This window comes from Paramormyrops kingsleyae, chromosome 1 (genome assembly GCF_048594095.1).
Source record: "Paramormyrops kingsleyae isolate MSU_618 chromosome 1, PKINGS_0.4, whole genome shotgun sequence".
Taxonomy (NCBI): Eukaryota; Metazoa; Chordata; class Actinopteri; order Osteoglossiformes; family Mormyridae; genus Paramormyrops; species Paramormyrops kingsleyae.
In genome coordinates this window covers 31,033,109-31,060,298 of record NC_132797.1, presented here as the reverse complement: position 1 = coordinate 31,060,298, position 27,190 = coordinate 31,033,109, and the positions used below count along the sequence as shown (strand labels likewise).

The 27,190-nt window shown below is 49.8% G+C and overlaps 1 protein-coding gene across 3 annotated transcripts in view; it reads right to left on the bottom strand.

Moving 5' to 3' along the window:
- Window positions 1-6,794: 6,794 nt before the first annotated feature.
- The window catches only part of LOC111858544 (zinc finger E-box-binding homeobox 1-like), a 44,094-nt gene continuing 23,698 nt past the window's right edge, over window positions 6,795-27,190 (bottom strand). For all 3 annotated transcript variants that reach the window (XM_072713646.1, XM_023840415.2, XM_023840416.2), the window contains exons 2-9: window positions 18,783-18,935; window positions 16,374-16,430; window positions 14,692-14,850; window positions 14,331-14,533; window positions 13,750-13,855; window positions 11,847-13,552; window positions 10,092-10,248; window positions 6,795-8,931 (exon numbers count right to left, since the gene is read on the bottom strand). In XM_072713646.1, coding sequence (XP_072569747.1) covers window positions 8,366-8,931; window positions 10,092-10,248; window positions 11,847-13,552; window positions 13,750-13,855; window positions 14,331-14,533; window positions 14,692-14,800 — 2,847 coding nt within the window. In that variant the 5' untranslated portion in view covers window positions 14,801-14,850; window positions 16,374-16,430; window positions 18,783-18,935 and the 3' untranslated portion in view covers window positions 6,795-8,365. The remainder of the gene's footprint in view (window positions 8,932-10,091; window positions 10,249-11,846; window positions 13,553-13,749; window positions 13,856-14,330; window positions 14,534-14,691; window positions 14,851-16,373; window positions 16,431-18,782; window positions 18,936-27,190) is intronic.

Here is a 27,190-nt window from a genome sequence, read left to right as displayed (position 1 = left end):
CCTGGCCATCTTTTGCTTCCCCGTATATTTTTTCTGAACCCTAGATTGACTGGTTAGTTCCATTTTGGTGCCCTTATCTGTCCAGAGAGCCGCCCCCCCCCCCCTTCCTCAGAGGAGCCACTGACGCACTGACAGTGAGCTGAATCCCCCACCCGATCTCAGCCCACTAGAGGCCAGTGAGACCATTAGAGTTGTAAATCACTGGACGGGCTTATTGATCTCTCTCTCAGGTGTCTTCATGGGGGGGTGGGGTCGCCCCGGCGACCATGGCGCCATAAAATGCCTTTAATGGCAGGTCCGGATTATGACTCTGCCGACACAGTGATGAAGTGCCACGATGCTGAGCTCTCGCTGTACACCTGGCGCCATCCGCCTGCCTGGAGGGTAATTAGCATCTTCGAGGTTAATTGCTTCATTTCTCACTGCAATTAAAGCTAGTTCGAGGTGTGCGGGGCCTCCGGCCGGGGCGTGTTCTGAGCTGGACTGCCTGAAAATGGGTCGTCTCCACAGGGAGGGATCAGTAACGGTAACCCTGGAAGAAATCTGTACTGTAGGTCTGGGTGGGGCTGGGGGTCGAGGGAGTGTGTCTGCTGGGATAGTGGAAACGCAGTTGGTTGCCACTCTTGTCAGGCTTGTGTTACACCAGTTTGACAGGTCTGAAAATGCCGGTTAGCAACCTTAGCCTTTAACCTGTTAGCTTTAAGATAAACCCTCTCATCTGCCACGTGCATGGTGACCCTGTCTCACACCAGATGTCAGAAGATGACGATGAGCTGTCCCCCTGTCTCTTAAAAGCTGCTGAGCTGCAGGTTTGGTTCCCTACTTGCCTCCAAATGGAGATGCTAAGGTGGAGAACCACTCCACTCTGCCCCTTCGTGTCTCCTTGGTGTTTGGGAGCCTCAGGGAGAAGGGGTGCAGGGGAGGTTACCTCGCATGAATAATTCAACGTTTGGGGCGAATCCAAGGCCCCAGAGATTGTTTTTCCGAGCCGGTCCTACCCTTCGTGTTTCCATGAGTACGGAGACAGGACCGGCATCCTTTGGCAAACGGGCTGTTAGCCGCCACATAGCATTAGCATCCCCTCTGTTTTTCCATGGTCTCGCTGGCAGTAGAATGTGTTCTGCAGCCAGTTTGGCACGAGCACCACCACGTCCTCGTCAGCTACATCCTAGCATCTGCCCTGTCCTTTTGCCATGCTCAGCAACCTAATGCAAACACCACTCAGATCACACATTTTTGTGGGGTCCCCTGTAGGCCACAAATGGTCCCAACCCAAGGGGGGCCCAAAATGACAGACCTGCCCCTGCTTGGACTGGCTGTCCGCCTCTCTGTGTCTGTCCTTGCTTGGTCTACTTTGGCCATCATTACAGGCAAGAAACCTGCTGATTGCTGGCGATTGTGGCTTGTCAGTGAATGAAGGGTTTGTTTTTCATGGACAGAGCTGGCTCACAAGTTGACTCCCTCTACCTGTGGGTCACAGAAATGGACCCAGAGCCTCACTGAAATTGCCCTGACCAATGGGAGGCAGAGTTACTCCAAAGCTAAGTGCATCCACCTGCTTCTGATGCGCATGTTCAGTCTCATTTTGAAGCCCCTGCTGAATTGCCCAATGGGAGTGCCCTGTGCCACACCCAGTATTTATGCTGCTATGACTTTGGCTGGGGTGGTGGATGTGGTTTATATTTTCCAAGAGCAACAGTAGTTTAACTGCCTTGAAAAACTTGGGTGGGGTGGAGAAGATGTGGTGGAGGGAGAGGGAGGGGGATATACTCTGCAGGTACTCTGAGTTAGGTTACTACACGTGGTGACCCCCCCCCCCAAAAAAAAAAGAAAAAATCATAAAGACACCACTGCTATCCTGTTCAGGTATGATCCGCTACCACGTTCACCAGTCCTTGAGGTAATATGCGTGTAGTACTATAAGGATAAAAACTGCCCTGATCTGTCAGTGGTTTGTTTGTATAGTTTGACGAGTGAAAACACACAGACTTTGTAGTCCTCATTTGAGCTGCTTACGTTTTTTTCCCCCCCGCATTACCTGAGCTTAAACAGGCACTTATCTCTGCCTGTAAAATCTGCACTGTTGGACGTGGGATGTGAGGTGGAAGCCCACCAGTTACGGATGAGCGATGTTAGTCCAGTCGTAGGATTTTTAAAACCGGTCTTGCGAACTCAGAGCCCCAGAAGCCCGTATTGTCACCGACTGAGGATGTCTGGAACCTGATTTAGCAGGTATGTAAGATGACTGGCTCAGAATTAATGTTTGCTGGGGGGTGGGAGAGTGGGATGGTGGGGGCGTGTCTGAAACATGAAGGTAGGAGATGCGGTCCAGGAGCGACACTTAATGGAATTGATTTCATTACCTCTCCCTCTCCTAGACTGGAAGGAGGTTCCCCCCCAGCCACCCCCATATTGCTAATGACCATCATTCACAAGTCACCGCCTCCCCTCGCATCCTGTGTGCATTGTGCTGTGTAAGCAAGTGAATCCAGGCACAAACTTCCTGTCCATCAGTCCTGAAGAGTTAAATATAATGTGGTGTAGCTCATTTAACCATCTGCCGCGCAACAGGCCAGTGCCCTCAGTGGGACCCCCCCCTTTAGACAATCTGAAGGGGCAGCATGATTTCCCATGAGACCCAAGAGGGTCACTTGTTTGATGTGGGTGGGGTGGACCGTTTTACAGGATAGCTCGGTCCGTTTGGTTTCACCTTGAGGTATCAGAGATTTCTGTCAAACTCCTGCCGTCTGTGTATTTCTGAAGAACATCATTAATGATTGGCGGGGGGGGGGGGGGCGGCTGGTGAGGCGATCCTGATTAGTGAACAGGAGAACATCGCGGAAGCCCCAGACAGGTGCATGCGGGGACCACCGGGCACGTTTTCGCCAATGTGATCAGATGTGTCGCAGGCCAGCTGGAGAAGCCTTCGCTTTCCCTCAGTGGGGCCCCTCCCACCCCTCTGCCTGCCAGCCCGCACATAAAGAGATTGGGCTGTAGCTGCTGCCAGCATCTCAATTGGCTAATAGCTTCATGCTGAGGTCTGCACACGTTCAGAGGAGAAAGAGCTGACCGTGCACGGGCTTGGTCCTGGTCCCACTGCAAAAGTGAAGCGCTGATAGCTAGTTAGTAGCTACTGTCTTAAGATAAAAGGGTACATTAATCGATGAATGTGTGACAGAGGGCCGGAGGTACTGTGGAGCATCACTTAGCCGTCTGTGCTATGCCCTGTGGAGTCTGGCATTGCCGTGGCCATGAAGGGGTCAGAGCAAGCAGGTTTCCTACAGGTCTCCACTCTCCACGTGACTCCCCGTGTTTTCAGGGATGTGTCTCTTTAAGAAGATGACTGTCATATGACAGGTGGTATGTGATGTTATAATGGATGTGGTTCCTCCTGTGTTTCTAGTCTCTTGTGTAATAATAAAAGCAGTTAAGGTTTGATAATGACTCAAAGGCAGAGAAAAGGAGAAATATCTGTTTTGGAGGAAGCTTGAAAACTCATTCTAAGACCCATGCCTCTGCGGTGTTTCCCATCACTCAAATGAGGTTTGGGGCCCCCTGTTGGCCACAAACTGTCCCTACACTAGGGCGCTCATGGGAGCACCAGAGTGACTTTGTTTTTTTTTTTTGTTTTTTTAGTGTGGCCCCAGAAGCAAAAACTCTTCCCATGGGTCCCAAAGCACAGCCTATGCACAGATTTGACAGACGGCCATCCCTGTGGTGTTTGGCAACGGCCACCAGAGGGTACAAAAGACCGTTTCTGATCCCCGTCTTTGGGGAGGGGGGGGGGGCACCAACCTGCCGTGGGCCCTATTGTAGTCTAATCAGATTAAGTTCCTGGAATGGGTTTCTGTCTTGGCCCAGGCGGGGCTGGCACAGTGCTGGCCTCTCGCCAAAGCCGTCTCTCTTTGTTTTACATCGTTATCCCGAGACGCAGCCCATCGATGGGGGGGGGGGGCCTCACCTGCAGTCTGTGGTTCAAGGCCAGAAGGAGAGGCTTATCGAGCCATGGGGTGCCACGGAGCATGAGCATTCGCCATGGGAGGAGGGACGTAGCTCAATTTGGGGAGTGGGGGGGGGGGGGTCAACGAATCCCAGGGAGTCAGGATTGGTGGGCTCACTGATGCTGTGCCATCTGGCCCATTGGTGTGGGGTGTGGCTGGGGAGATGGGCCTGTGTGGGTGAAGACCTGTGGGGGGAGGGGGCACCCGTGATGAGAGTGCAGTGATGGAGTGATAGAGTGTCTGTGTGAAAGAGGATGCTGGTGGAGTGATAGAGATGCAAATGGACACCTGGGCTCGTTCGGGGGGGGTGGGGGGTGAGGACATCTAATCCACATGGAGGTTGACTGCCCTGATTATTCTGTTGCAGCACCGGCAAACGTGTGACCAGCCAGGGGTGCTGCACATGTCGCAGTGTGTGATCACTGCTGGTGTGTGTAAATGACAGGACTGATCTATCTAATCTCCTTGCTGCAGAAAGGACCCCCATCCAGACTAGAGGGTGGGGTTCAAGGTCTATCCCTGAGGCTTGGGGGGCAAGAGAGACCAGAGAGTGAGGTCCACACTGGTGCATGACCCTGATGAAGTCCTAATGAAGTGAAACAACATGAAGCTTTGGGTCTGATTGCAGGGTCATCCGTCTGTCACCCCTGGAGCATTTTTTTTGGGGGGGGCAGGTTGAGTGCCTTGCTCAACGGCCCAATGGGATTCAAACCAGTGATCATCAGATCACAGGCACTTACCTCCTGAGCCACACGCCACTGGTGGTGTAAACATCTCCCCACCTGTAAGCTTTACTGTTCTGCACATGAGCCTTTCTGCTACAGTAGCATGTGACACACGCTTTGCTGGGTGAGAAAGTTCGAAACTGAAGATGGCCCATTGCTTTGATGGGACTGAGGTCCCATGGGCCTTGAACTCTACAGGACTGCAGGCTGGTGCTCGTGACTGTATGTGTTTGCAGTGAATGTATTGCTAGGTATCAGTCGCTCAGGAAGCAAACCAAAACAAGCTGGTGTGTGAAGGACAGCACTGTCACTCTGAGCTGTTGCCGGGCGATGTGATGGCATGATGATGTACGCCGCCAGGCATGAAGCTCTGCTTCTGTTATCCAGCTGGGTTGATGGATCGGTCATATGGCCTGCAGTAGAACTTGTGTCCCTGGATGTTCAGCTGTCTGGCTACCAACTCTGACCAAAGCATATGGCAGGCTGGTTTTTATAAATACAAATGAACGCAAGTGAGCAGGGTGCCTGTTAGACAGCGCTCCCCCTAGTGAGGTGGGGTGGAACCACATGTCCTCATTAGTAAAACATGATTGGGCGGGTTGCTGTAGGTGTTGTGTTTAGGTATGCTGAGGATTCTGGTTAGGTGGTCCTGCCTCAGCAAAGCCAACAGATCCTGGAAAGTAGATCTGGCCACCAACCTGTAACTCTTTCATTGGTACACAGGGGGTGGTGCATGGGCCCTGCAGCCATTCCCAAGCGGCAGTGGAAGGTGCTGGCCAGACCTAATGTGTCTAATCCAGGTCACCTGCATTTGGGTTATTAAGGGTAGCTGGTGCTGTTTAGTACTGGAGTGTAGAGCCTGTGTGTCTATGGGGTTTCTATGGGGTGCCTGCAGCTTCTGGAGCTTAACAAGGTGCCCATGGGAGTGGCACTCCCCCTGGAGTGAGGAAGGAGCAATGCAGGTGGGAGCTACACTTGGCATGGGTGCAGTATTGGTTTAAGAAATGTGTACAATAGATCAGTTGGGTGCATCATTTTTTTTAAGACAAGAAAAATTTCAGAAGGTTTAGGTGGAAGATCGTGGCAGATAATGTGGGTAACCAGTCAGAAGTACTTGGTAGGTGAGACTGGGTGATCTGATTTGAGTCACCGGTGTGTGGGGAAGTTCAGTGATGTGGTCATAGGGTTTTGTTGACTGGCATCTACACGCAGGGCTTTCTGCTGAGGAGGGAGGAGAGTTGCGGTGCGAGACAAACACCTCTCAGATTCCCGTCAGAGCCACTGCACTGGGGGCGTAACGAGAGCTGCTGGAGCTCCAGCTCGTGCCTGAAGAACGCGTGGGCCATCTACAGTTGGTACTGGAGATGTTCTGCAGTAACAGCAGGTAATGGATAGTAATCACCTCTTGAAAGCGGGATGTATGCACAGTAATGGGGGAGATGTGTGGGCATGGCATGCACTTTCAACGACACTCAACTCATGGATACCAGCTACTCAAAATAACGTAAAAGTCATGGGCAGGAGGCCACCTTCCCATCGATGACCCCTCTGTACCCCCCTCACAGCGCAAGGCAACCCACATGACAGCCTCTTAGGTAGGTTTGAGGGACAGGCTGAAATGTGACGTGTGAAACACATCTCACCTCTCACCAACTCAAGGTTCTCCAGGCCCTATGTTCTTTATGTATGTGTTTAAAAAAATGTACGTGCCTGAGGAGAGGTAGGAGTGAAGGGGGGGCATTTTTTTTTTTTGTTTAGGGGCCAAGCAGACATATGGTTACTTCATCAAGCATAGGATTCAAACCAGTGACCTTCTGATCACAGGCATAGAAGCCTAACTGACAGAGCCACACACTGCTCCAACCGCCTGGTATTCTTTTAGTCACCCAAGGTAACTTCTGATTCTAGGCAGTTACAGAAGAGCCAGTGATTGCTACAAAGCCTTGTCTCGCCTCTCCCCTACATCTCCAGAGCTGAGAAATACCATCCTCTTCATGTACGACCTCGGAGACATACAAAGCAATCCTCAAAAACACAGCGGCACCCTCTGCAGATGAAAACGCTCACAGCAGGTTTCACAATGCCTTTTATTGTGACACGGGGAGCTGTAACAAAACCTACTTTAAAAAAAAAAAAAAAAATGACCATGGCTTACACGCTGTCATATACAGGTTCCTGCATCCTGACACGAGGAGAAGAAAATGGCACAAAGGAGAAAAGAAAAATTTGTCCAAAAATAAATGATCAGCTTGAATCCATCGACATTTTGGCTTCATCACGCAGTGCAGCATCATGGTTAGGGACACCCTAGGGACACCCCACAGCAAAAGGATCATGCTATTAGTCACAGTTAGCTCACACTTCAGTAGCTTTATGACAGTCAGGTGGGGGAGGGGGGGCACTACATCCGCAGAGATGCACAGGTAACGGGCTGCATTAGCAGAGACTACTTCCAAACAAGCCCTTTTTTTTTTCACGGTCAGCCAGAAACCCTCTTCCAGCGCTTTCCATCGCCTTCGAATTCAATACTAAAATATATTACTGTATTAATACAAACTACAGTATTGTACACTACATTGTGTAATAAATAACCATACAAGAAATATAAAAACACAAATATAAAAACTTAAGGGTGTGGGTCATTACACAGGATGCGGACACATGGAAAAAAAAAAAAAAAAGTCCCCCATCACATACATCCTGAAGGATAAAATCATGGGTCATAATACTGACAGGTTACACTGGCTGTTACACCGAGCCGTCACCCATTAGCGTCACCATCCGCTGTAGCGATTAGCACCCCCACTTCTGCGTATGACGCATGCGGGTATGCGCCACCTGGCACACGCCACCTGGCACACGCAGGCTGCCACGGCTCACACACGGTCCCGCACGAGGACATTCTCACAGGCTACGACGGTTCGGCAATAATAATGATAAAATAACACTGTTCAATGGCACTTGCAGCACACAGGTCTTGCATAAGGCTGGGGTGGTTGTGGGGGGGGGGGGGGGGTTCCACGGAGAGTGACACCCAGTCTCATCTGAAAGCTCCCTTGGCACCCCGCCCTGCTTCACCCCGGACCTGGCTGGGGCCTGGTAATCCTTCATCTTAAGGCTCATCTCGCTACACGGACTCTACACCAACCTCCGCGAAACACAGCTCCTCCGCTCAGTAACACTGAAGGGTACACGCAGGCCGCTGATACTGTAGTGCGCAACTTTCCATCCTGAAATTAACAAAATACTGGATTTGGTTCCTTGGTGATAAAAAGGTATACAAATCTTGACTGTACAGCTTAAAAGGTTAAAATATAACTGAGTAAAATTAGTAATACTGATCAAACAGAACTCCCGACACGGTTCAGCGATGGCGCCTGAAACGCATCAGGTCCTTCAAAGCCCCTACATGCATTTGTTACTTCATTTGTTCAGACTGTTGACACTAAAGATCCTTCAGTCACGCATTTCATAGATTTTCATCAGGCACACCTGGGTTTGTACACAGTAGCGACCCGGACCACGGCGTCCGGGCCAGAACTTGTCTGCTCACGTTCCAGCACAGTCCATCGCCTTCTCTCTCCCATCTCATTCCCTTCATGCTGACACTGGTTCCCAGCGCCTCCTTCTCGCACCCAGTCACTGCTCTTTAGCTCCTTGCCATTCACCTTCCTCCATCTTCACTGGTTCCCGATGATCCGCTACTGGCACCTCTTCATCTCTGCATGCCATCTCCTCATCTGGTTCCTCGGCCTTCTCTGTTCCCTCATCCTCCTCACCTACCCTCACCACCCGTATCTCATCCTCATCGATGATGCCGTCCCCTGGCACTCTGTCTTCTTCCTCCTCATCCTCCTCGCTCTCCTCGTCCTCACGGGTGCTGCTCTCACGTTCGTCAGAGTCCAGGTGCAAGGGTGACGAGGCAGCCTGGCCGTCCGACAGAGGCCCTGCAGTGAAAGCCATCGCTTCCTCTGGGGGGGTTGCGTCGTCACTGCCGGCCTCGTCTCCATGCTCCTGCGCCTCCTTCTTGCAGTACGAGTAGCGGTGGTTCATGTGCTGCGAGTAGGAGCCCGAGTGTGAAAAGCGTTTGCCACACTTGTCGCACCGGTAGGGCTTCTCGCCTGAGTGCAGCCGCGAGTGCTCGATCAGATGGTGCTTGTGTTTGAAGGCCTTACTGCAGATGCTGCACTCATGGGGACGCTTCCCTGTAGGGTGGGGGGGTCCAGAAAAAATGGGTTAGTGTTCCTCTGAGGCTCTATCACCATCCCTCCCTCATAGAGCGCTTTTCCACTGTACCAGGTACCATACTTTTGGTACTTTCCCTTTTCCATTGACTTCCGGTCGAGTACTAGTACCAGAAGTACCAGTACGAAAAGTACCAAACCACCTGGGGTACTTCTTTGGTACTTTGGGGTGTGACTTGAAATGCTTTCTTTGTTGAGTGGTTATGCAAATAGCGTGCCTCTGAAACACAATACAAACACTACCTTGAAAAGTTATGAACTCAGAACATGAAAAATTAAGTAAAAAAAAAATTGTAGTAATAATGGATGTGTGAAGTTTAATTGTGATCTGGTCGGAAGAACAGATACAACAAGAGTTGGATGGCATGACAAATAAAAGTTGTATAATATTCTAGGGTAGCACGGTATTGGAAAATTTTCAAATATCGCAATGTGATTTTGTTGTGATAAATACTGTACTGCGGTATTTATAAAGCAAAAAAAGAGTTCAGCATAAACATCTCATAAACCCATCTAGGAGCGATTTAAACGGCAAGGATGAAAATGATTACGATTGTCTCGGAGAACGCATAGAATCTAGATTATCTAGTATATATTTAAAAGATTATCTTGAATTTAGGAAAAATCATTAAAATTGCAAAGCTTTTTCCTATGACAAAGTTAAAATGTTTTAGCGAAACTTAAACCCCCTGCACTATAATGTTCGTACAGATTTGAAGGTATGAAAAAGCCAGATCTATATAGCTGGCTATCATGGTTCTTGCAATGCACATTGTCCAGCCCTATAATATACTGTAGCCATTTTTCAAATTCAGCACAAAATACCCGCCTTGTTTGTGATCAAAAAAACCTGGTATCAGTTTTTATGCCAGTGGAAAACCAATACCTTGAAGTACCGTACTTTCCTGAAGTATCAAAAATACAATACCTGGTGCAGTGCAAAAGTACCCTTGTAGAAATGATGGTCCAGAAGGATCCACCCACCTCTAGCTACAACTCTGTACAACTACCTTCTATTTGAGCATCACACAAGCTGTACTCAAGGGGAAAGTTCAGGTTGCACTACTCTTCCTCTGCCCTTTAACCTCTAATCCCAACATCCCCAGCAGGGCATCACTTACCCGTGTGCTCGTACTTGTGCCTCAGCAGAGAGCTACTCTTCTGGAATATCTTGTCGCACAGATCGCAGGCATACATCCCGTTCTCCATCTTCCTCATGCGCTTTCGTGGTGGGGTGGCGTCAGAGTCATTCTGATCATCCACTGAGCTTGTGTCCTCCTGGAGGAGGGTGTTTGTGGTTTAATGCAGCACCCTGACACACACGGACATCATTCCTGCCTGGACACCATTTACACACTTCAGCCTTGGATTGACATTACGACACCATTCAGGTACCAGGGTTGGGGCCATTCTGGAATGCATTGATCAATTCCAGTCCAAATCAGGAAATGGAACTGGAGTTGGAACTTAAATCTCCCTGAAATTCAAATTCAACTCCAATTCTGTTCCCCATAGTTTTTTTTTTTCCAATCCCAACTCCAGTTCCATTTCCTGATTTGGACTGGAATTGATCAATGCATTCTGGAATGGCCCCAACCCTGTCAGGTACCTCATCATCAGGTTAGTAGTTCAACCATGTGCCACACATCTTAAAGGCTTAAGGTTGCAGATAACCCAAACCATTAAATCCATTCAATGTACTTTCGTGTACTGCTCTCCTAACCTGAAACCCACTCCTTATGCAACCTAATTAAACCCCCTTCCCTGCTGTCAAAAGATGATTCTCCACTAGCTGGCTTCACCCTCTCTTGGCTCCCAGCATTAACAATTTACATAACCAGCCAAATGCAGGGGGGGGGGGGTCTCGTGCAGAAAAACCTGTAATTGCATTACTGGATGCAGCAACAATTGCACCATCTAACTGCATCCAATAGAAGGATGAGGACTGCAGGCTTTCATTAGACTGACACTATTCCTTCAGTTTGCATTCATTTTATCCAGACAAGATTCCTGTCGAAAGGATTCCTGTCGAGATGACTGATGATCTCCACATCACGAAGGTGAGCATTTTATACTCTCACAGACAGATGGTAATCTCTTGGCGCCATTGGTCATACCTTCAACCATTCTATTTACTGGAGTTTAACTGGACCTCCAAGGCCGAGTAAGCCAGTAATCAGAGTCACTGAGCCCATGTTGAAGCCACAGTCTCCCCACAGCCCATTACTGTCATATCCAATTGCATCTCTCCTAGCTAAAGTGCTGTATCAGAGTTCAAAAGGCTTGATTCACCACACATATTTGGATGCTATGGGTACACAGCACACATAAGGACACTCGCATATAGGTGTAGTCATCTGGTACAAACGCAGGTGGTGAGGATGTCACGTGCTGGAGCTCTGTGCTGCAAGCCTCTTATGGCTCTCGCAGCTGGGTAACGACCTGGGAGTATACGACCCAGGAGGTCTTCATCCTGCCCCGAGTGGTCCCACAAGCACATCCATTAATGCACTTCGTGTTCAGTGGGAACACAATCCTCTGGGACTCACGGTGGAAGGGAAAATTAGATCTGCCCAGCTTTTACAAAAAGGGCTCTACAGATAAGCATCCCCCCTCCCCCCCATATTTGACAAATGCTAAATTGGTGGGGGGGGGAGAGAGTGAAAGATGAGTGATATTCACCAGACAGAAGATACAATCACTGCAAGAGGAAAAAGAATACTGGGCAGGTTGCACACACTGGATGTGCTCAACACACATCATATTTTTGACACCATGGCTACTCCCAGTTTGAATCCTTCTGACTAAACGCTGTGCTCCTACAGCACTTGCAACATGCAAATGACATATAGTCTGAGCGTGTGGTTGTGACCCACCTGGCTGCCACTGGCCTGGGCAGTCTTCTGTGGGGTGTCCACCGCAGCGGGGCTGCTCCCCGATGCGGGGTACGAGTATGTCAGCTGAGGGATCAGTATCGTCTTACTGCTGGTGCTGAGGGCCCGCAGGCCGGGAACGTTGCTCCGGTCGGCGATGGCCAGGATGGTGGGCAACTGAGCAGTGACAAGGTTGACAGCTTTGGCACTCTGCGGAGGGGTACGCACGGGAGCTGGACTCCCCTCCTTCGGTATTTCCTTCTTTGCGCAAGTCAGGTTCAGGGGCTCTTCCTGAATGGAGTAAACACTGTTTGGCAGAGCCCCGCCCTCTGCTGATTCCCTTCGGGGGAGCTTCGGTAGTGATAGGTCGAGTGGCTCCTCACCGCTACCATCCTCGGTAGGTGCCCCGGCAGAAAGGTTCATCGGTGAGGGAGACGATGGGGATTGTGCCCCCGGGCCATCTCCATCTGCAGGTTCTCCCCCAGATTCCACATCTCCACCATCCCGCTCCTGTCGTGGCACTGCTGCCACTGCTGTAGAGGAGGAGGCGGCAGCTGCCCCAATGAAGTCCAGCTCAGGCTGGGGCGCCTCTTGTCCCGGGGGTGGACTGGCACCTCCTACAGGAATTTGATCCGTGTGCATCTTTTCAAACCACTTCTTGACCACATCCAGAGGCAGGCTGACAGAGTCTGAGATTTTGACCAGCTCCTCCTTGGTGGGCTCTGCGTTCAAGGCATAGTATGCCTTGAGGAGCGACAGGAGGTTCTTGAGGGGAGGCTGACCCGGGGACAGGCCACCGTCTGCAAGCAGGGACGAGATGGTGGTCTTGTCTGATCCTGCTCCGTTGATCTTTGGCCCCTTGGTTTTGTTGCTCTTCATCTCATCAAGTGTGTCCACGCTAGCTGGGCAGTCATTGCATAGCAGACAGGTACCCTTGCCCTTCTCTTTCTCCATCTCTGTCCCCATCTGCTCACCTCTCTCTACCTTAACAGTCAGGTCCTCAGGGAACTTCTCGGCTTTGCACATGTCTTCATCTGCCTCCTTTGGGCCATGAACTGCATGCTGGACCTGCCCTGGATCTATGTTGTAGTTGATGATGATCTTTGCAGTGCCGTCTTGATCGACAATGGGCAGGCTGATGGCGGAGATGACCGAGGGACTGCCCGGCTGGGCCTGACCTGTTGCCCCCATGACTTTGGGCGAGCCATTAACTTGGGCATTCCCCAGCACTTGCCGGATAATATTTCCATCCACAGCCACCTTGAGGACGTTCTGAATATCGCTCAGGTTGATGCTGATGGGGGAGACCAGGCCGACTGTGGGTAACACAACAGCCTGCACCACAGGTGGGGCCACTGCCGCCTGGAGGGGGGCACCGCCCCCATTGAACACACCATTCACACCAGGGGTTAATACCACAGGCTTGTACTCATAGTCTACAGGTTCCGACTTGATCTGGTTGAGGGGTAGCTGCTCTTGCAGGGGCCTGCCATTGTCCATCTTCTCACGAAGCTGCATCCGGGCGGGGGTGGGAGGGGCAGAGGGCGACGCAGGCAGTGCTGGGGATGTGCACCGTGAGCCTTTGGTCCCAGGGCGAGGTCGGCCATTTGCCGTCAAACCAATGCACTTCTTGCTGCTGATGTGAGAGCTGTAGGACCCTGAGTGCGAGAAACGCTTCTTGCAATTGGAACACTCGTACGGCTTTTCTCCTGCAAAGATGCACAGTACAAAAAAAGTTTTATTTGGTGGCATTTGCATACATTTAAGCTCTGCATATGTCATGGATACAGTACTCTCTGGTGTTACTTGTTGAGCCAAACTGCCTCACAGCACATGTCTAAGACATCTGGCCCGATGCTACAAGCCCCTACATCTCTTGAAACGGCTGTGGTGACCTCAGACTCACCGCTGTGGATGCGTAAGTGCTCCTTCAGGTGGTGCTTGTACTTGAACGCCTTGCCGCACTCGGTGCACTTAAATTTGCGGTTGCCCCCTGTTGAGGTCACGTGCCGCTACAAACAAACAAAACATGTTTGCTAGACGAACAGGATCAACAACTGCTAAGATTGAGGGAGAGATGGGTTCTTTGACAGTGACCATTACGAGGTCTCTGCTACTGAAAGATTCATGTTTGACTAGAATTACTTATTTCATACAAAACAAGTTTTAACCTCCTGAGACCCAAGGAAAAAAAGTGCCCTTCAATTTTAGGTTATTTGTCTTTGGAGGAAATAAGACATCTTACAATTTAGATTTATTCAAATTTATTTTTATTTTTAAGTTCACAGCATGTCCTCTTTAGTGTACAATGGGAATAAATACGTTTCCTTACATCAGTGAAAAGACAGATGCAAAAACAACATGTCCACCACAATGGACAAAAATTAATGGGTGGGGTCTCAGGAGGATATATTCAATAACTCAATAATCACAGGTTATGTGGGTGGCATTAGCATTTAGCATCTTAGCAATATGTGAATGTGGTACCTGCTCTCGGCCAGACTTGTGTGCTGTCATGTGCCGGTCCAGCTGCGTTCGGTGTGTGAAGGTGTAGCTACAGAGGGAGCAGCTGAAGTTGTCCTCACTCTTCTCATGGCGATACTTAATGTGTTCCTTCAGGGATGTGTAGCGCTTGTAGCCCCGGGAGCAGTAGGGACACGTAAGTAGCTGGGAGAAGGCATCAGGGGTACCTGTGAAGGTGGGCGAGGAACTAGGCTTAGGGTTAACTCTAACCCTACTGGTACCTATAACATAGCCCCACTGTTAATTCCTACCTTAACCCTAGCAGTAAAGTGACTTTTTTGTGGACTCCTCAAACATCGCCTCCCCCTGGCTGCAGTGAGCTCACCGTTCTCATCGTGGCCGCCTGCCTCGGGCGTTCCCTCCCGCGGCTCATCCTCTGGAGCCTCTGGGTAGATGATGGCGGTGTCTCCCTGTTGCAGGATCTCCTCAACCATAGCATCCGTACCACGGTCCTCTTCCCCCTCTGAAGGACACTCATCCTTCACTGGGTCACACAGAAGAGGGGACACCTCGTCACACGCGGTTCAAACAGGGGACTGGCTAACCCATACCTCATTTGGCTGAAGACAATACACTGAGACACCATGCAACTAAGGCAGGCAGTTTACACAGGCCTGAGCATCTTTCTGTTGATGTTGATCCCACATCTAATCATCTCCACTGATTAAAAATGGCTATTGTGTGTGTGCAACTACAATTACTGATGTGACTACACACTCCCAGACATTTCCCTGCCCAACAAGTCAAACTATCCATAAGAACTGCCCAGGTAAACAACATTCTGTCAAGTCTGCAGAGTTTGCACCGCCGTTAACGAGCACATAAACTAATGAGCATTAATTAAGCCATATGGCTCTTGCTGGTATAATGTGAGGATACACTTGGTCCGTGCTGTTCTCCCCCTTGTCCCATGTTCTCATTAGCAGGTGATATTAATTTCCTGCTATGAAACACTAGGCCAATTCGCTAAGCGGGGTTTTTGGTAATGACTAAAAAAATATTTAAGAATGCCAAAGCTACTTGCGCAACATACAGCTGTGAGCGATTCTTATAGTGTATTTCACAAGCAGATTTGTTACGGATAGTTGGTCCAGCCAGCCTGTCCCCTTCCAACCTCCACACATCACTGTAACTCCGCAACTGGTAAACACGTCATCTGAGGAAAGTCCCACTAAATTTCCCTACAACATATTGTCCACCCTCCTCCAGTACTATGAGGCCGAGATCAGAGAGCATGTGCACAGCAACGCATGACACACAAGGGAGGAAAACAATGGTGTGTAGAGTAACAGTTGCCATGGGGATTAAACACTTCAGAACCAGATCCCATGCCAGCTGGTCCCACCCCCAACCCAGAGAGGCCCAGAGAAAACCAGGTGCTGTACTGGGAAAGTCAGATTTCCGGATTACATCCATCCTTATAAAATGGGTGTGTGTGTGTGTGTGTGTGTGTGTGTGGGGTGGGGGGCTCTGGTTACTGCAAACCCTCTTAATAATCCATAAAGCTCACTTCTCATGACCTCATAGGGTCACGAGCCGAAAACGCCTGGAGGTGTTCCACAGAACTTTAACGCCCCATGTAGAACGGAAACCATTCCGTGATCCAAAAGGCTTTAGTTAATGGATCTTCTCTATTGAAGCTCAGGGCTTAAGGTTCTCTGTTAAAGTCCTAACGACTAAAATTTCAAGCACCTGTTATATCAACAGGCCCTTAATACCAAACTGTGAGGCATCCTTAATTTCTCTTTAATATGGTCAATTTAACAAACTGCTGTCACAATCACAAACTGCAAGCTGCATGTAACAGACGGAGGTAGCAGGATAAGGAGGTGAAAGCACATTTTCATCAGGTACTATGGTGACTATTAGATGTTAGCTAACCACTTTATTCGAACCCAAGACAGCATACTTAAAATTGACCAAAGCCAGCTCCCTTCAGGACTCTGCACTCCCTGGTCCTAATCAGTAGAAACTTCCGGACAAAGAAATTAGCCAAGGACGACTCACCTTTAAATCCACCTCCCTGCGGCTGCCGTTTGGGCCCCAGGCTGCCCTCTGCTGCATCTGTCAGGAAGACATACAAACCGCTTTAAGAAGAAAAATAAATAAATAATCCAAGAGGTTGCTTTCAGCAGTTATGAAAGATTTGTAATCCCTCCCTGGATTTAAGGGGCGAGAAATGATTTTAGCGAGAGGCTTGATATTTTCTGCAGGTGTGAATCATCCAGTGGGGCCTGCTAAGGTAATTTACAAAGACACTTCGACACCTTAAAATGCTCAATATAATCACCGACTGTCCCAGATAGTCGCCTGTTCTCTGCCTGGTTGTGCAGCTTCATGTGGGAATCCATGCCCCGTATGTTTCAGGAAGGTAAGAATGATCCTGACATGACGTGATGCCTGTAATGACAGTGGCTGTGGCACAGGGCTCTACTGCCCCATGAATTTCCCCTGTGGTGTGATAGGCAGCTGCGGTACACACACATACATGCACCCAAATTAGGTGTTTATATCTTTATGTGGAGTCACCATTAATTTCTAAGGGCATGACCCTAATCACAACTATGACAGCCCTAACCCCTACCCAGCCCTAACCTTAATAATATGTAACCAAACAAAATACAAGACTTTTGGCATTTTTAATTCTTTGATTGCATTCACAGATTTTCACAGCTTGAAGTTCCCTCGTGGGAACCAAAAAATAAATACCTGTTATTTTGTTTTGTAATCACATTGTGGGGACATACGTGCTCACACATATGCGTGCACACATGTTCACATGGACATGGGCAGGTTTGTTTCTTCTGAGGCCCTACTCATAAAGTTACAGCAGGCCCCCTGATCCCATGTAGTGACTGTTTATGGCCAATAGGGGGCCCTAAACCTTGGGGGTTCCATGCAAGTGCTGCATTCTCCACCACTCAAAACACGGTACTGCTCACACATTTTATATGAAACATAAACTGAAACTTATACTGAAAATGGTTTCCATCACTGATTATTAGGACTATCACCAATCAATAGTATGCACAGTGTTGACATCAGAGGCAGCTTTAATATCTAGTTAGCATGTCAGGTTCAGACGTCTCCTTCCTGCTACAGCCTGAGTGTGGGGGGGGGGGGGGGGGTGGGCATATTACTTAAGCACTTCCTGAGGAAAGGGAGTGATGTCACTTCCACGTAACGCAACTGGAGGGCTGTGATGTAAGCGCCTCAACCAGACAAATGTGTGACTCAGACGGCTCTCTGCACTAACGGAAGATACACCCCGCATTACACACTGTACCAGGCCTGGTGGAAGCGCTTTGTGACAGAGGGGCGACCCACTGCACATCGTTGTCCCTGTACTGCCGATATCAACAGACATCCCACTGCCGCTGCGGGGCTCCTGCGGAAACCCACTTCCTGTGTGGTAGGCCGTAGGTAAAAGCTCTTCCTGTTCATGTTTTCCCCTTTACTGCAGCGGAAGGTTGCAGACACCATCTCGCAAGCTCTAGCAGGGTGGCCCTGGGGCGATTCCAGGATTTTTCAAGGTGACAGGGCATAAGAGGGGACGATCTTATCATTAGCCAATGATATGTTTTGAATTTGTGAGTGACGGGGGGGGGGGGGCACTCTGACCAGTCAGCTTTCAGCTGGGCCTCTGGTGCCTCGCCTAGTGCATGAGCCACCAAGTGGCATAGCAGCTAGAGAAACTTCAATGGCACAACCCCTTAAGGTGCAACTAGTACCAGAGAAAATCACTGAAGATCCCCTGATTCCTGAGTACGCCGACCCATATCTGAATGGCCATTAACATACGCAGCACTGCAAACTGTATTTTTTTTTTAAACCGTACTTGTGTCTTTATATCTTATATCCACATCTCAGAATGTCATGTTAAAATGTCTTTCATACTTATATTCTATTTATTACTGTTTCTTGTGCTCCTTTGATACACTTGTTGCATCCTTTGATGCAACAAGATCGAAATTTCAACTCAGCTAACGACCTATGGATCAAACAGCTGAAAATGATAATGAAGATACTTTAACTTTGACTTGTCTAAAGGAGGGCAGGCGTTTTCTACATGCCTGGATCCTGGAGTAAATGTTGGAAAGCAGGACACATGACCACTTTCACCCTGAATGCATGTGACTTCGGGTTACCCTGAGTCTCACAGTGAAACCCCTCCTGGCACTCGAACTGCAAACCCACATCTTTAATCACCCAAACTACCTGCACAGAGGCTGCATACGCATGTTTGGGCCCTTAACCCCAACTGCTCCAGGGACTGTCTAACCCTGCTTATTCATGCCGCTTTGGATAGACACATCTTCTCAATGCAGCCCATTACACCCAATACAGTTTAGGGCCAGTAATGCTGGGAATGGTGCTATATCAGAGTAAAGTAAAACGAGAAGCAGCCAAGCTCACCATCCCAGCCGGCCTCGTGGTCTCCAGGCTGGCCCGGTGTCTCCTCGTCCAGCGCGGCGCCGTCCTCCGGGACATTCTCCTCCTCCACAATGTGCAGCCTGTCCTCGTCATCGGAGTCTGAGTTCGCCTCCACCACATTGTTGTAGCTCGTGACTGGGGGGAGGGGGAGACAAAGGGGGTGGGAGTCAGAACCAGTCTGGCCCATTACTGTTGGGGTTAATTAAGGATGAAACCCTGAAAGCTGGCCCTAAACACAAAGCATGTGGGTTACACTTCATCACATGTGGCAGTGAAATGTCACTGGTCATGTGGTCACACAACGCAGTGGACCCTTCGAGGCATCGGACCCCACTGTGGAGGAGTCACAAAAAAGGTTATGGGTTCAGACATTAAATGTTTATTGGCTGGTCTGTTAGAGTCAGAATCCGACATGGGAGTCCATGCAACTAAAGCCATTAGCATATCACTCTGCTGACTGCGGATTTGAACCAATGACCATCTAATTGCTCCAACTCGCTAAGCCACACACCACTGTGGTACCTCGATGTGCTACCGTGGTGGCTGATGCCCATACACCACTGCCCGTTTCTCTCACTAGCAGAACAGGTGCACAGAGAAACTCCATTTCCCAGCATGCACTTTGCCCCCATGACCACATACCTCCCAGGTTTGCAGGTCAACAGGCCTGCATTTACACAATGTCCAATGCACAAAGGACCTCACAATGGTATTGCAGCAGATGTGAGGACAGGTCGTGCCATTCAAACAAGCTCACCTTCACTCTGAAATGCTCTTGGAACGACCTCAAATAGATGACCTCAGAAAAAGCCACAGATTCGCGTGTATTAGACATGTTCACAAAATTTGACCGGTGCAATGAAGGCATTCTCATCAGTCAAACAGCAGATTCACAACAGTAAGGATCATATTTAAGGTTCTAAGAATTTTTTTACTTCCTAAATGGGAACTAAATGAGCATGAAATGGCCATTAGATGGAGGAAAATAGAAAAAAAAATCCCAGAACATCCTGCATTGCCTTTTTTTGTGCCGACATGCATCAAACAAGGGGCAAGATATTCTGATTTGGAACAAAGAATTTTAATCACACAAATATCACTTATTAGGATCCATGTTATAAGGTTACAGATCCATGAAATATTAATATCCCCTTAAGACAGTGGCGTGCCCTGCATCCTCAAGCTACACTGACCCGAAGGAGGGTCTGGGCCCCTCCCTTACGGGGGCAGGGGCAGGCGCAGGCGCAGGCGCGGGTGGGTTATTAGGCTATAATATAATTAATGTGTTGTTGCTTGGAGACCTGCTCCCCAGTTCAGCGTGTACCTGCAGATTTACATGATGCGCTGGGGCTGCGTGTGGCAGGTGAAAATGGGATATTGATTTAACGCTCGGCAAAAGAGTGTGTCACGGATACCGGATACTCCGAACACAGCAAAATGGGTGCACAGGGCTGCGGATCCGGCTGCAAAAACGCAACGGAGAGACAGCGTTCAGATTCGGGGGGGGGGCTGGGGGATGGCGTGGCACCCCAAGCGGAACATGTCAGGAAAACTGGAGGACAGGAATGTTTGCGGGTTGGGCGTCCTTCACATGTCACCTGCAGTCGCTTAGCAGGCAGAGTGGATAAAGGATGTGACCTCGGGGAATTGCCGGGGGGGTGGGGAGGGCATCAAATCCATGCTTTTCCAGTAAACTGCCTCAGGACCGCAGATCGTTGAAACCCCGCCCCCTCTCCCCAACCTCCAGGACCACTGCTGATGCAGGCAGTCACCCTGTCAGTGGGCCGGATCAGGCCGCTGGATCTCAGCCTACCGGACAGCTCAACTGGGGGCAGGCAGATTTCCACATGTGTGTCTCTCCATTAACCCTTAACTGGGTTTGGGGGGTACCAGACCAGCCAGCCTGGGGAATACCTCAGCCACAGAGGTGGTTCTTCAGCAAAAACAATTACTGCTGCCAAAGCAAGACACCACACAACATGAAATACATACAAGTGACAGAACAAAAGGAGCACGGATCCCACTTCCTGTCCACTAGCTCTTGCGCCTACCCTGGGGTCAACTTGACTCCAAAGGCACATGTCAGGTGACTTTTCTCTTAGTAACATAATTATTGCAGGAGCGTGTAAGAGTTAGGCTGTTGGGTCAATCCTCCTGCCTGGACCATTCACTGTCCAGACCAGGCCGAGGGGAGCCCTGGGCTTCTGCACCATGTGCTGGGATCACGGTAGCCTATCAGAGTGCATTGGATGATCACGTGACGCTGCGGTTCCTTATCGCTGACATTTATAGAGGAGATCTTGCTTCTCCCCTCCCCCCAGAAGTAGGCCACACAGTCAGAAAAGGAGCAGGACAGAAGAGGTCTGCTAAATCAATGGCCCGGCAGGTTAGCACATGATAGGGGGGTGGAAAGATGGGGCTGGTGGGTGACTGGTAGACTAAAGGGAGCAGAAATAGCCGATTGGATGGGGGGATGAAGCTGGAGCAGCAGGTGAGGGTGGGAACAAAATGAGTAAAGGGTGAAGGATATGGTTAGGGTTAGGGCAATGAGCCCCAAACAAGGGGCTTAAGAACAGTGGATAGTGGGCTCTCTGACAAAGCCAGGCAAAAGTCTGCAGAACTGCATGGACAGGGGCCACAGGGGCACTGGGCCCAGGTGAAAGCCAACTGGCCCCTAGAAAGCCCCCTCACCTGTCACTCACAGATTCAAAACACATCATTGGCTAACGATAAGGTTGCCCATCTGTATGAGTTATGGCCCCTCCTATGTCCCCCCCGCCCCCCAAAATAAATAAATAAATCCCCTATACACGGAGGCCCGCTTGGCTCAAAGGAGGCTTAGCCATCAGAACCCTGGACTCAAGCTTGTCATTAAGAAACTTCATTGTATGTAAACTAACATCTTTTGGGAGGCGGCAGTAATTAGCTGACATCTTTCCTTCCATAGTTACAAACTGCCTAATTGGCTAAAATTGTTATTAATTAACACGTCCAAGCTGGTGTTTCTAACGTGCGCCACGGTTTGAGAGCGTGCTGATATTTCGCCTCATTAACGGCATGCGAGTGCTGATTAAATCGCTTAATGTGCTCATGCTGGGAATGGGACCGTAACCTCCAACAGCAACTGGAAGTGCAGTTAAACATCTCACCAGTGCAAGGGCTCACGTCGTCGGCACACACTGCAGACCCGGCCGGTAACGACTCCCCGAAGCTTTATGTACACTGCCGGGAAGGTGGCAGTATTTATGGCACGGTGCAGTATGGTCCTAAAAGGTCAGCAGGCTTCACTCAAAACAAGCTGAAATCTGCCCACCTGCTCAGGAAGGCGGAACAGAAGACCCTCCTCCCAAAGTCTCCTAAATTAAAATTTCCTGCTCGAGTCTAAACAGCAAAAAAGGAGGGAAAAAAACAACAACATCCTTGCACAGGAAGAAGCTCAGGTTAGTATTGATTAGGGAAACATTTAAGACTGGTTAATACACAGGATTGGGGGGGGGGGGATTTGGGGACACTGATTCTAGTCATGTGACCAAGTGAAGTGCTCAGAAAGCACAGAGGGGTGGAAACAAGAGTAACAAGGATAGAGAATCCGAGCTTGACTGATCAGAAGAGAGCCGCCGTGACTCAAGACACGAGGATGTCTGTACGGTGGCTCCATGCTGGGAAAGCGCTCCGACTCCTGGCCAAGTAAGGACAGCAGTTTGACCTTAGAGGAGCAGAGGTCGAGCTTCTGGGGGGCTCGGACAGGAAGAGGAGACCTGAACATGTGCCACACAGCTGCTGTGGGAGAAGACTCTATACTCCCCCCCACCCCCCGCCCCCGGCACCTCCAAAAAAAACATCAGCATGCTCACCACTGGATAAGAATCAGGTTGAATGAGATATTTGGAACTTCAGTGCTCCTTTTGAAAGCACTCAAGGTTCTGAAGAAGATCCACAAGTGGAAAAAGCCCTTCAGTATGTACACCCCGTTTCCAGAGGGCCTTGAGTAATCAGCTGGCTGAGAGATGCTCCACACCTATTTCAGGACCGTGAGTAACGGGATCTCCACACGGTCAGGGGAGGGTCAGGGAGCCCGTGCAGAAACAGGATGTCGGAGGCTGCGTGCAGAACACCGATAATAACCACCAGGATATTACACCTCACTTCCTGCCACAGCCGACCTTTCTGCCCTTAAAAATACTTATTTAAGCTGAAAGGACGCGGCTGAGACCCAAACTGCAAGTCCTGCAGTTCGTGAGATCGAGCTGGAGATAGGCAGAGTGAACAAAAGCACCGCTCTGAACTCCGGCCTCTTTCGGAATGTCTCCAGGCCTGGTAAGAGGTGCCACCCCCCCAGCTGGGGAGAGGTAAAGCATGTTGGTCCTGGTACAGACACTGCTGTTCCCAGAAACGCACAGAGAAGGACCCTTCCTTGAACAAAACTCAAATGCAACCAAATATAGTACTTGGGATGGGGGTGGGGAGGTATGAACACTGCACCATTTAAATGCAATCGATTTAAAGAGCTCAAATTAATCACTTAGCGCACGGCTCCATTAGCATCAGTGAAATTTACAGCGTATGCCCCACGGAAACGGCACCAAGTGAGCAGATCCCTGAAAGGCTTCGATAAAAGTAGACCATGTGCTTCCCCAAGCATTTAAAGTTTAAGTTCGCTGCAGGGTCATGGCTAACAACCCAGTCAAAGGGCACACCTCGGATGGGCTGTTAGGCATTTAGTGAAGGAAGACCCTGACGGGGGAGGTGGGGCTGCCCCTCTGCCAGTAGCTCACACATCTATTACCCAAAGTTACAGCCAATGAAATGGCTGAAGGGGCACAGGCCATAAATCGTGCGGATTTCCACATCACCGGCCAGCCAGTGGTGGGGGCCCTACGTCTCACCTTAGGCTGCCCATACAGGCGAGACCTGGTAGCCAACGTGGTAAGTTCCCCATCCTCCACATCCAGCAGCACACATCCCGCCTACATGACCCAGCCCCTTTCCTCTGATGGCACATGGGGCTTCACTCATCCATGGCTTGGCCTGGGGTAATCCCACTCGAACGATGCATTTGGGTGAGGCCCCCAACAGCTCCCTGCTGGCCACAATCAATCACGACACTATTAAACAAATGCATTCCATATTTAGGAGATGTTGAAGCAGCATGTTCTGCTAACCAGCTAGCTATCTATGATCATCAGACACACTGGCCATTTATTTAGTTTTTGAAACATCTGGGGGCAAACAAAGTGACTTTTTGGGTGGGTCCCCAGAAACAGCAAACTCGCTTGTCCCTGCCTGTACTTCAGCCACACCTGGGGGGTGTCTTTGTAGAACCGTCTTCAATCTGAGGTGAATCAGCCTCAAAAAAAAACAACACGTGGCTCAAATCGAGAAGCGAGCAGAATCAAACTAACCTCAATCATGCAAGTTATGACAAAGAAGGTTCCAGTCACCTTGGCACCGATACAAAGGGTCCTGTCATTCTGAAAGTGCCGTTACATTCTGGTGTTAGCCAAGAAGCTAATTATGGCCCCACACTTGCCTCGCCTCCTTAGAGCATGGCGTCAAGTACTCGAAGGGACCCTTCGCATGCAAATGAGGCTATTAATCTGACGGCAGTGAGGCCATAAAAAGCGGAAACGTGCGTTCAGTCACTTCAGATGCCTGGGAAGATCTTGGAGGGCCAATCAGTGTCACCAGAAGATACACCTCATCATAACAACAACCAGCAAGACTACCCAGGTTATCACACGTTACCCTTCAAAAATGGCCTGTTAGGTGGCACCCTTAAGGTGAAGGACCTGTCCCATCACTGCCACCCTGCCCCACGGACATCACGCATACACACCCTTCCACAAAATATCAATGCCAGGTGGCATGTAGAAGCGTATAGAATGGGGCTACAAACTAGAATGGGGGAGAGGATACAAAGCATCAATCTCGAGTAAACAGGGGCTCAGCAGGAGACCGTGGGGGAGCACAGCCTATAGAAGCCTTTTGTGGGGGGGGGGGGGGCTTTGAGTAGCTCTAGTGCGGAGAACTGGGGGGGGGGTGTTATAAAAGACAGAATCCAAGCTCTACAGATACACAGCTGTGCGGTAACAAGCGTGAAGAGCTTGGTCTGACCTGGGCGGTGGGGGAGGGGAAGGTGGAGGTGCCCCCCCAGGTGTCTCCAGCAGCCAACCAAAGACCCAGGACATTCAATGTAGCTACCCCAAAACAGTTTAATCAGGTGTGAGCCCACAGCCATTCCGGCATGGAGAACATGCACGAGTCAGATTGAGAATTGAGGAGGAAACATCTGGCCAGAGTCTGTGGGGATGAAGACTTCACCCACCATATATCACCCCCCCGCCCACCCCACCAACCTCAGCTGATTAAAGGCGGATGTAGTCTCAAACGTCATGAGACTGCTGTAATCAGCACTCATACCACATGCTGGGGAAAGTCTCCCTCCATCACTACTGGGGAAGGGGGGCACAAATCTGAAGGGTCACATGCTGCACCCCCCACACCCAGATAAACAAAACAGCATGTGGACTGGGATAGGACCCTCTCTGGATTTAGTGAGGGTGGCAGACCACCTGTTGCATTCTGGGTACAGCTGACTGATCTTTTGAGAACCTTTTGCTGTCAGCACACAAGCTCACTGCTCTGGGATTTGGGCTCATTGACCTGGCTGCTGTAGCCAGCATCATCCCCTGCTCGGCAACCAGGTTAAAGAACAGGATGGCAACACTACCCCCCTCGTCCTTTCACCCTTTTATGGCACCCGGCCTTAATCTTACCTGCTCGCCTGTGAAACTCAACAGCCAGCACACATTCATAGTTGACCTGAACACATTTTCAGCTGCAGGCTTTGCTGTCCAATTTCACTTTTTCTGGGGGCATGGGGGCACCAGTGGTGAAGCTCGCCTTGGGCCTCGACCGGCTTGGGGGTCTACTTACAGCAACAAGCACAAAGCCAACTACCTGCATGACAAACCGAGGAGACAGAGTACCACAGGACTAGCATGTGATTAGGGTGGACAGACAAGAGGATTGGGTCCCACAAACATAGAAATCGCTTTTGTCTAGGACCTCTATGAAAACCAAAAGCAACGTCAAGCAAGAGGATGATGATTTGGGACAGTGTAAAGCAGTGAAAACCAAAAAGCATGTCCATTGAGCTTGTGAGCCTTCAGTGAAAGGTAACGAGTGCATGGAGCAAAACAAAAGCAGGAAAATAAATAGAACAGGAGCAAACACCAGTGACAGCTTGAAACTCAAGAGCTTTGATCCATAACTACAGGCCTCTTAGAACCTTGAAACCTGAAGGCCCAGATCTGCTGCCTGGGTGACCAATCGGTGTGCAGTTCAGACTGACAACCAATTAGTATGCAGTTCAGACTGACAACCAATCGGTATGCAGTTCAGACTGACAACCAATTAGTATGCAGTTCAGACTGACAACCAATCGGTATGCAGTTCAGACTGACAACCAATCGGTGTGCTTTGCAGATCAACGAACAATTGCTGTGGTGTCCAGAATGCTGAGCTTGTTGAACCACTTCCGTGTCAAACTGCCCCCTCAAAAAATAAAAACAGAATCCTGCACAGACAAAGCAAAGATAAAGGACAATAGGGGGGGGGGGGGGGGGGTAGCTGCTAATGACCAACACAAAGCCACCTTGTCAGTGACAATGTCCATTTGTCTGAGAGTTGGCCAGGCAGTTACACAGTCCTAGCAGCAGCCAGCACATCCCCAGGACCCAGCTGCACAAGGAGCAAGATTTCTGCTATGGGAGGGGCATCAGATCCACCCTAAAATGTCAAGCCTTCACACTCTACCAAAAAGACAACTTCCTGAGATCATTCTCCCTAATCCAGGATTTTTATCATGTTTTTATATTTCACTATCATTTCAGCTGACTTCCATTTACCATTAAAACAAGCTGGACCCTTTGAAGCATCAGGATCTATGAAATTAGATTCTATAGGTTTTTTTAATGCAGGTACTATCTTCAAAAAGAAAGGGTCGTCATGGAGGAAGGGGGTCTAGGTGAGGTTCCCAAGGGTCCATAAAGGGTCCATAAAGGGTCCATAAACTGCCTACTGTTCCAAAGTCAGATCTTTCAGCCTCTGAGTGGCAGGTTTATGGAGGAAGGAGCCATCTGAGGAACAACCACAGAAGGGTCACTCGTCCCCTTCAATGGAGGAGCATCACTGAAGCTTGGTGACAGGGCCGTAACGAGCATGACTCAAGTCGCTACCACTGAAAGACCATCCTGGGCAATGAGAGCCCTGAGCAGTCAGAAGAGTCTTGTTAAAAGCAGGCATCTGGGAACTGAAGTATGGCAATCACTGGGAATGAGGAGACAGCAGGTGCTCCAGCTGAGGTGGATACGGCCCCCACTTGGGGC